Source organism: Salvelinus fontinalis, chromosome 2, assembly GCF_029448725.1.
Source record: "Salvelinus fontinalis isolate EN_2023a chromosome 2, ASM2944872v1, whole genome shotgun sequence".
In the NCBI taxonomy this organism is placed as follows: domain Eukaryota; kingdom Metazoa; phylum Chordata; class Actinopteri; order Salmoniformes; family Salmonidae; genus Salvelinus; species Salvelinus fontinalis.
The window spans coordinates 64,991,960-65,002,834 of record NC_074666.1 but is presented as its reverse complement, the minus strand read 5'-3'; the positions used below and the strand labels follow the sequence as shown (position 1 = coordinate 65,002,834).

General features: G+C 45.2%; 1 protein-coding gene across 1 annotated transcript in view; it reads left to right on the top strand.

Annotated features, from left to right (window-relative positions):
* Positions 1–458: 458 nt before the first annotated feature.
* The window catches only part of gdpd3a (glycerophosphodiester phosphodiesterase domain containing 3a), a gene marked incomplete in the record, with an annotated part of 16,269 nt that continues 5,852 nt past the window's right edge, over positions 459–10,875 (top strand). Inside the window, 5 exon segments of the mRNA XM_055942102.1 lie at positions 459–1,280; positions 1,596–1,638; positions 7,192–7,327; positions 7,597–7,642; positions 9,340–9,458. Of these exon segments, the coding sequence (XP_055798077.1) occupies positions 1,142–1,280; positions 1,596–1,638; positions 7,192–7,327; positions 7,597–7,642; positions 9,340–9,458 (483 nt within the window).

Genomic DNA, 10,875 nt, shown 5'->3' with positions numbered 1-10,875 from the left:
TAGCTTTTGACACCTATTCTTTGTTAAGTACACTGTCTGTGTGTTTGCGCCTGTGTCTGATAATGAGTTTACATACACATCCTTTGTTAAATAAAAGGTGCCTGACGGCATTGAAACCTGCCATGTAGCAACGCTTGCTCACACACCCTTTACCAGCCTATACTGTTAGCTCGCTCATATAATCTGTTGCCAGAGGTAGCACCCATTCTGTTATCATTACATTCATATACCCACCCATAAATGCATGTTATTTGAGGTTTGCTTTCAATGCATTTTATAGCCGCACTTCATGCAGGATAGTTCCGTCATTTACATGATCACACACACAGTGAAAGAGGGAGTTTGTGTAACAAAAGGCAGAAAAGCCTGAGAGAAGAACAATATATGCCACAGGGAAGGGAAAGAGAGAGGTGAGATAGAGGCCAGCTCCTACTGACACTAGTATTTCATTAACTGATTTTACAGTTTTGTGTGGGTCCCAGTTACATGGTAAGAGGGAGAGTGCGAAGGAGGTTAGGTTGACTACAAACAGAACCCATGGAGGGAAGGAGAGTAGCGTTAGGTGAGGTTATGAGTAATAGTTTTTCTAGGCATTCGAGTGAATCTAATGGGAGTGGGACCTTGTGAGACTTCCTTCAGCTGCCTCCTTTGGCTGTACCAGTTTTTCAAGTCATGTTTTTTTTCACAACATTCTGTTCTAGGCTGACAGGTGACTGATGGAAAGAGAAACCGAGTGATCGGAATAAGAGGAGCAGTAAAAGTGGAGGACAGAAAGAGCGTAGAGATTTGTGTGAAAGAGACAGTCGAGTGAAGTTTAGAATGTGAGCAGGTCAATTGAGTGTCTTTAGATGCACTCGAAGAGGTTTTGGAGTGGTTCCTTCATCGGTTGTTAGTTACCAGTGTTCTGTAGCAGCTCGGTGGGGGATAGCTGAAAACTATTCAAAGTATTTTATTACAACTTGCAGAACAAGGGGACTCAACTCTGGCAGTTTTTTTCCATCAGTACTCAGCCTGACACTTATAGGTGACCTATTCATTTATTGTTAGAGTGTCTAGGAGGATCCAAGGACCTCTGCCTTTTGATACTGTGCCTAATTGCCTTCGGACACTTTTGAGGACTGTTTTTGGAGGAGAATTGATTATGGCCAGTTCCCTGTACTTTATCCTTCCGGCCCTAGGGGGCTACACCCTGACGTCACTCTACCTGTTGAAGAACCCTCAGATCCTCCACAAGAAGAAACGGGCTGCCTTCCACTGCACCCACATCTCACACAGAGGAGGTAAGGAAGGAACAGTGGAAGGATGTAGTAGTCACCTTGCTTCTTCACCTTTCCTATGTAACCATTGATGTGAATGGGCTGGACTAGTGAAAGTTGAATGTTTGGAGCCTGTGGTGTAGCTGCAAGCAGGAGGGCTGAGTGACTTTATTGATTTGACCCAGAGTCACACTGTATCTTGATAAATATGTGGTTCTGATTTGAGCTATCCCCATTTCAAGTCAGTGGGGATCATGGAAAATCAAGCTATAGAGCGAGAGTCTTGGAGCTGGATAGGACACTGATATTCTCTGCTTTTCTTCTGATCTGTGTTGGCAGGAAGTGGCGAGAGGATAGAGAGCACCATGGAGGCCTTCACACAGTAAGTGACCAACCCTAACCAAACCTGACTTCAGATCAGTTACAGTGGTTATCATAAGTATTCACCCCCATTCGATTTCTTCACATTTGATTGTTTTACAAAGTGGTATTAAAAAATATCTTTCTTTTTTTTCAACGATATACACAAAATACATTTATTTCAATTTTTTATTTAACGAGTCAATGCATGTTAAACACCTTTGACAGCAATTACAGATGTGATTCTTTTGGGGTAGCTTTGCACACCTGGATTGTGAAATGTTTGCCCATTCTTTAAAAAAAAATACTTCAAGCTCTGTCAATTTGGTTGTTGGTCAGTGCTAGACACAGACAGCCATTTTCATGTCTCGCCATCGATTTTCAAGCAGATTTAAGTCAACCGTAAGTACACCACTCAGGAACATTCACTCATTGGAAGCTGCTGAGGGGAGGATGGCTCATAATAATGGCTGGAATGGAGTGGTATCAACCACATGAAAGCCACGTCTTTAATGTTTTCGATACCATTCCATTCGACATTATTATGTGCCGTCCTCCCCTCAGCAGCCTTCACTGCGATTCACTATCTTCTAGGTTATTGTCCAGCTGAAAGGTGAATTTGTGTTTGGTGAAAGGCAGACTGAACCAGGTTTCCATTCAGTCAATACTCTCGGTACAATACAACTGTATGTGAGTCACACTCACGACTTCGATTGAAGAACTAAAATCACGCCTGACAAGCCAATGAAATCAACGCCTCTCTGAAATCCTTCAATTTTTCCGCTTTTCACCTCGATGTCAGCAGGAATGATTCATGCCAAAAACAAACATCTTTGGAACATGAGACTGACGTTTCACCAACTGAACTGTCACTTTGTGGTAGCGGGTGCTCGTTGTGTGCAAACCAGTTAGTTATTCTATGGATTGCTTGGCCTGGCTGTAGCAATGAGCAAGGTGGCTAACACGACCAACACGATGAAGGCTAACAAGCTGGGTCGGGACCATGCCCAAATTAATACAAATAAATTAACGTTTGTTGTCTTGTATGTCTCAGCTCTGTACATTCTCTGGCTGCCCTCGCTCAAATCAGTTTGTGTGTGGGCCTAGGGGACGGTTTCACTAACTGTGTCTTGCCCCCAGCTGGCACTGTTCTGCTAGTCCAAGCCGCGGGTTCTCTTGACAATCGTGTAGCGTTCTTGAGGGGCCTTGGTGTTTCCGATAGTGACTTCCTCTCCCAGTTGCCTGTACCTCGGCTGAGTCTGAGTTGCGGGACGCGGAGATGGTCTTTGTTTGGAGCAAATGTCTTGTCTGCCTGGGTGTGGTGTATGCGGTAGCTGCCTGCACCAAACCCGGCTCCTATGAGCTCTGTCGCCGGTTACTGGGGGCTACTCAAAGAGAGAGGGCGGCCAGGTTCGGTGGGTACCCCTCGCCGCATGTGTCTGCCTTGGTCAAGCACTGCTTGCCTCTCTTCCCATAATCTTTTTTGATGAAGGGTCCGGTCCCACCCTGGTGATCCGGTCCTACGTAGACTTTCGAGACCGGGCTAGCTAAACATGCGCTGCATAGCGTGCTAGCCACTTTGGCTATTACTATTTATTCATGACGTCCCATGGTGGAGTTGCTTGGGTAGTTCTCTTGTTTGGTATATGTAGAGTTAAGTCACTTGGCTATTCTAAACGGACCATGCTGCAGTCAAAGAGGCTAGCTAGCTTAGACTAAAAAGCTTCCTGCCTAACGTCAGCTAGGATGATGCATAACTTCTGGCGAGTGAAACTTAGTAGATTTCCCCAAGCACCTCCGATGAGGAAACAGCCCCTGAGCACTTGGCTCAGGTAACCCCCAGAACGATGGTCCTTGGCACGGGTGTGAGCGACCAGTGCGCCCTTCCACAAAAACATGACTTTGACAACAGTGCCCCCACATTTGGTTACAGTCCAGACGAGGTACTACCTCAGCCCTAGCAGGAGCCCCCTCTTTGCCCTTTACGTGGTTGTTGGTAGCAGAGTCAGGGGAATTAGCAGGGTTGGACACAACCATGCTATTATCCCACACAGTCTCTTTGGCTGTCAAAAGTGGTGGAAATGGAAAAATAGATGGCATTCAGATTGCATTTCACGGGAGGCTCGCTGTCTGCACCGACCAATGGCGCGCACTGTCTCCAGAAGCAGGTGATCTGAGTGGTTCCTATCTTGAAGATAAAGTATTTCCTTGTTCCGAAAAGGGACGGGACTGTACATCCCATTCGAGACCTACGTGCCCTCAGCAAGCACCTTAGAGTATATATTCTGAATGTTCACGAGCCGACGGCTATTACAGCAGATTGGTTGGGATTACACACATTCATGCTACTGTCCCATATTCAGTCTCTACGATTCATAAGAAACCAGAAAAGAGCCATCTGACTCCATCTCAGCGCATTCCGTTTCTGGGTCACGAGCTAGACTCACTTGCGGATCACACTTTTCTATCCCCATGGTGGATGTCTGGGTTCCGGCTCTGCTTAGCCAAATTTTGGCTTCTGTAATGGAAGTCGTTCCCCTTCGGCTACTGTTGATGCGGCCCTTCCAGTGCTGAGTACTAGCCACTCACCTTGATGCATCTCACAGCCTAAGCTGTTGCTTCGGGTGTCCCTGTTAGGCCAATGGGTTCAGGACCGGTGGTGGGACCCTCTGCTATTCGCAGGGGGCTCCCATGGGCTGAGTTGTATCCCGCAAAGTGTTCACGACAGACGCATCCCCCCAAGGGTGGGGTGCGCTATACGAAGGCAACTCGTTACGAGGGGTACGGACAGTGGTGCAGAGCGCACTGCATATCAATTACCTGCAGCTCCTAACGGTGGATCTGGTGCTCAGGTGCCCCCCCCCCCCCCCCCCCCTTTTGTCTCTCTCCCTCCTAACCTTGGCACGCTCCCTAATGCTGGGAAGCAGTGCGCACATGTTCTCGCTTTGGGCGACATATTTCCCCAGTTGCCTCATTTTTGGGTGCAGATCTTTTATCCAGGTGGGACCCTATTTCTCAGGAGTGGAGGCTACACATCTGGGTGGTCTCCCAGATAAGGGCAAATGTTTGGCAGGGCCGACGTAGATCTTTATGCATTTCAGGAAAATGTGCAATGTCGGCTGTTTTTCTCAATGAGGGACCCGAGCTCTCCATTGGGAACTGGCGCACCAGTGGCCTTGGACTCCTTTACGCATTTCCCCCAGTGGAGCTGATTCAGCCAAATTTGGAGATTTGCGCCTGGGGGGCTTTCGTTGATTATTGTGGCTCCCCGTTGACCCAAGCAACCTTGGTTTGGGGAGATCAATCGCCTGTTGGGTGTGGTCCTGTGGCAACTCCCGCTGCGCAGGGGAGTTATTTAAAGAACATTTGGGATATTTGTGCTGCGGTGAGTTGGGCATCACCACACACTTTTGTGAAGTTTTATCGCTTGGATGTCACTGCTCCCAGTTTTGCCCACAGCGTGCTTACAGCTCGGAGAGGAGAGGGTCATTAGGCAGCACGCAGTGTGTGAAATACCCAGACCACTGGGCGGTCTGCCATGGGACATTTCATTTGGTATCCATTGGGCCCGGCTTGGGTTTGGATTCTAGTTACCCATACTTGTGTAGTACAGAGAGTACTGACTGAAAGGGAACTGACATTTTCAACCTCTCCCTGATCGAGTCTGTAATACCTACATGTTTCAAGCAGACCACCATAGTCCCTGTGCCCAAGAAAGCGAAGGTAACCTGCCTAAATTACTACCGCACAGTAGCACTCACGTTGATTGCTATTAAGTGCTTTAAAAGGCTGGTCATGGCTCACATCAACACAATCATCCCGGAAAACCTAGACCCACTTCAGTTCGCATACCACCCCCAACAGATCCACTGATGATGCAATCTCAATCGCACTCCAAACTGCCCTTTACCACCTGGACAAAAGGAACACCTATGTGAGAATGCTGTTCATCGACTACAACTCAGCGTTCAACACCATCTTGACCGGTTGCATCACCGCCTGGCATGGCAACTGCTCGGCATCCGACCGTAAGGCGCTACAGAGGGTAGTGCGTACGGCCCAGTACATCCCTGGGGCCAAGCTTCCTGCCATCCAGGACCTATTTACTAGGTGGTGTCAGAGGAAGGCCAAAAAATTGTTAAAGACTCCAGTCACCCAACTTTTGTTTCTACACTGATGCTACTCGCTGTTTATTATCTATGCATAGTCACTTTACCCCTACCTACATGTACAAATTACCTTGACTAACCTGTACCCCCACACATTGACTCAGTACCAGTACCCCCTGCATATAGCCTCATTGTTATGTTATTGTGTATTAAATTTTTTACTTTAGCTTATTTAGTAAATATTTTCTTAATTCTATTTCTTGAACTGCGTTGTTGGTTAAGGGCTTGTAAGTAAGCATTTCACGGTAAGGTCTACACATGTTGTATTCGGCGCATGTGACAAATAACATTTGATTTGATATGAATCCTGAATGCTGATTGGTTAAAACCTCATTCAAGCCAGTGTCTATTCCACAAGTTACCACCGGTTAAATCTATTGACGTTAAAATGCCTATTTACTCTGTTCCATCTGGCTGCGCAATCCACTGTCTCATCAACTGGGCAATGCAATTTATAAACCTGATCTCCACTATAAAAGGCATCTAGACATTATCTCACATTTCTTTTAGATTAACATTTTGTTCTCAACAAATACAAATAAATGACACTAGAAAGCAACTTAAACAAATGCAAATTAAGCTAATTTGCTGTTATTCTGGCTGCACTGTTTGACATGACTGTAAATTAGCCGTAGTTGGATAGCTAGAATGCAAGGGATAAGAATGTTGCCAGCCAGTATGTTTATGGAACATTTAGAACGAACGACTAGAACAATTTAGAACAAAAAAATTGAACAACTGGGTTGAGTCTCTGGCAACCAAACCGATAGAGCGAATGACCAGCCGGCTTGGGTAGCAACCTTAGATTTGTGTCGGGACTATATCTTGTGGAAGGATCAAATAGTATGACTAAATTCATCAAAATAAAAGAATATATGAAAATATGTCAATCATTATTTGAAAATGTTGGTAACCCGTTGTACAAAAGTGATAATGCCCTCGAAGCCGGTGTTTGGAGGATACATTGGCACAGTTTGCCGGCCCTCGACAAACACCCATGTCAATATATCCTCCAAACACTGGCATTATCACTTAATTGACTCAGGGGTGTGAAAACAGTACTTAGGTAAATGTTTGGGCGGTATTTCAAATCGGTGAGCAGCTGCTCCTGTGGCCATTGTCACAAAGCCACACCCGTCCCACTAACGTTAGAAGTTCAGAACTAGAAAGTGTAGGCTGTATATAAATAATTAAACTCATATTGAAAATCTTTAAACAAAATATTTCAGCCTAATCGAAATGTAGATTGTATCACACATTCCAGTGTTGGAACTCTACTAATGTGCCAGTGTCCACAATATAATGATGCCGGGAGCCAGCTCTAACGCAGTTCCACCTAAGACACTATCAAATCAACAGCTATGCGGGTGTCAGCATTTAATTCCCCCTCCCCCCCCCCCCCCCAGTGCGGTGGAGCAGGGTACAGGAATGCTGGAACTGGACTGTCACCTGACCCGGGATGGTCATGTGGTCGTGTCACATGATGAAAACCTCCTGAGGCAGACCGGCCATGATGTCACCATCTCCTCCCTAAACCTAGAGGTCAGAGGTCAAATGTATATTAAAACCATAGAAATACAATGTAGAACTCCCCTTGATTGTTGATTGAACGCTCTTTGTGTTACCTTAGCTACTCTGACCTGAATGTGTATATATTATAATGTGTGTACATGTAGGCCCCCCTTTATAATCTGTTCCATACAATTTAAGTGTTTATGAGCTTTTATGAGCGGTTCCATACAACTTAAGCCAGTAATGAGACAGTTCATTCATTTTGTACTATAAAATACTAATTGTGTTTTTCTTTTCAGGAGTTACCCCTGCAAAAGGACAGACTGGAGGTCACGTTTTATGCAGGTATCCACTGTAACACATACACACACTACATGGCCAAAATGATGTGGACACTTGGTCATCAAACATCTCATTCCAAAATCACCGGCATTAATATGGAGTTAGTCCCCCCTTTGCTGCTATAACAGCCTCCACTCTTTTGGGAAGGATTTCCACTAGATGTTGGAACATTGCAGCGGGGACTTGCTTCCAATCAGCCACAAAAGCATTAGTGAGATTGGGCACTGAAGTTGGGCGATTCCAATAAATCCCAAAGGTGTTCAATGGGGTTGAGGTCAGGGCTTAATGCAGGCCAGTCAATTTCTTCCACACCGATCTCGAAAACCATTTCTGTATGGACATCGCTTTGTGCACATGGGGCATTGTTATGCTGAAACATGAAAGTGCCTTCCCCAAACTTTTGCCAGAATGTTGGAAGCACAGAATCATCTAGAATGTCATTGTATGCGTAAGCGTCCCTTCACTGGAACTAAGGGGCTTAGGTCGAACCATGAAACAGCCCCAGGCCATTATTCCTCCTCCACCAAACTTTACAGTTGGCACTATGCATTGGGGCAGGTAGCATTCTCCTGGCATCCGCCAAGTCCAGATTTGTCTGTCGGACTGTCAGATGGTGAATTGTGATTCATCACAATTGCTCCAGAGTCCAATGGTTGTGAGCTTCACACCACTCCAGCCAACGCTTGGCATTGTGCATGGTGATCTTAGGCTTGTGCGTGGTTTGCTTGGCTATGGAAACCCATTTTCCGACGAAGATTTATTGTACTGATGTTGCTTCCAGAAGCAGTTTCAAACTTGGTGGTGAGTGTTGCAACCGAGGACAGATGATTATTACGCGCTACGTGCTTCAGCCCTCGGCGATCCCGTTCTGTGAGCTTGTGTGGCCTACCACTTGGTGGCTGTGCCATTGTTGCTCCTAGACGTTTCCACTTCCCAATAACAGCACTTACAGTTGACCAAGGCAGCTCTAACAGAGCAGAAATTTGACGAACTGACTTGTTGGAAAGGTGGCATCCTATGGCGGTGCCACATTGAAAGTCACTTCAGTACGGGCCATTTTACTGCCAATGTTTGTCAAAGGAGATTACATGGCTGTGTGCTTGATTTTATACACCTGCCAGCAACGGGTGTGGCAGAAATAGCCAAATCCACTTATTTGATGGGTGTCCACATACTTTTGGTGATGCAGTGTATGTCTCGATCAGACCAACCGCGTCATTGCATCAATGCTGCGTAATAATTTCAATAGTCTTTTTTTCCATTATGTAATCCAATGTTTTTTTGTGGCTATGTGTGCAACTAAAAGTTCAACATTGATCTTTTGCTACTATTTCTTTCAAGCCTAAGCATACAATTTTATGCATACCTTGCACCACACAGAACGCACTGCAACTGCCTCTGCAAAATAATGCTGCAAGGAAAATGCAGCATTCCATTGGAAATTAATGTACGTCTGGTGTACCAAAATGCATAACGCTGTCGGTCTAATCGAGGTAATACACACACACAGATACACACATTCATCCACCATACTTCTCTGACAGAAGTGGGTCGATGGCATAGACAAATGCTCCTTGTGAGGTTTCGCACAATGTGTGCGTATATGCGTCCATGTGTGTGTGTGTGGATTATGATGACACTCACTACCTCACCCTTCTCCCTCCCATCCTCTCCCTTTCTTCCTTCCGTTCCCACACCAGGCCACTACAGCACCGGTACAGACAGGAAGATCACCCTGTTGGAGGAAGTGTTCAGGAAGTTTCCCAAGATGCCAGTCAACATCGAGATCAAAGAGGACAACAGCTTGCTGATAGAGAAAGTACAGGACTAAGCTGAATCAAATCCAACTTTTTTAATCAACTTTCAACTTTCAACTTTACATTGTTTTAAAGTGACCCTGCTTTATTTACAGAATATACTTTATAAATATGTCTGCGAGCAACAATGAACGGGGTTCACAGGATGACAGAAAGGACACAAGATAGTTGGATAACAGCAAGCACTACATCATGTAGGAACTATATTTATGTGCAAGCTCCTGAGTAGCGCAGCGGTCTAAGGCACTGCATCTCAGTACAAGAGGCGTCACTGCAGTCCCTGGTTTGAATCCAGGCTGCATCACATCCGACCATGATTGGGAGTACCATAGGGCAGAGCACAATTGGCCCAGCGTCCGGGTTTGGCCGGGGTAAGCCATCATTGTAAATAAGAATTTGTTCTTAACTGACTTGCCTAGTTAAATCAAGGCTCAAAGTAAAATGTGCAATCAGTGAAAGCATTGCCATGGTTCGTGAGAATAATATTTTAAAATATTTTTATCAGTAGCATATGTGCTAACCTGCATTTATAGGTACAGTGCAGCCATATTTGAATACAGCAACTAAAACCATTAAAGACTGATGTAATGAGTCTAAATACAAAATCTGGACTGAATCTGACATAAGGTTAATTATTTTAACCCTTATTTTACCAGGTAAATTGACTGAGAACATTCTCATCAACAACCTGGGGAATAGTTACAGGGGAGAGGAGATGAATTAGCCAATTGTGAGCTGGGGATGATTAGGTGGCCAGATTTTGAATTTAGCCAAGACACCGGGGTTAACACTCCTAAGTGCCATGGGATCTTTAGTGACCACAGAGTCAGGAGAACCGTTTAACGTCCCATCCCGAAAGACAGCACCCTTCACGGGAATGTCCCCAATCACTGCCCTAGACCAGAGGAAAGGGTGCCTCATACTGGCCCTTCAACACCACTTCCAGCAGCATCTGGTTTCCCATCCAGGGACCAACCAGGAACAACCCTGCTTAGCTTCAGAAGCAAGACAGCAGGGGGATGCAGGGTGGGATGCTGCTGGTTTTCATGAGGAGAAGAGGATTGCAGATGATTTTGAGCATAAGTGTTACATATGCAAAGAATGAGTTGTTAAAAGTTAGCTTGTTTTTTGAGTAATCAACACCAATTTCATTGTGGTTAATCTTAGAGACGTCCATGATAGCAGTTTCAAGTTGATAGGCCATTGTGAAGTGGATTTACAAAGGATTTAAATGGACACGTAAAATCAGATTTTTGATTTGTCATTAACCAATCCTCGAGCTTGGCGTTATTTGGACTTATTGTTCATGACAATATATTTTTCGAAGGTTTTCCAAAATTCCCAAGATGGATGCAAAAAAAGCCTTATGGGTCCTTGTGGAAAATTTGTTCAGCATGAGGAAAGACACTTAGGTCAAAC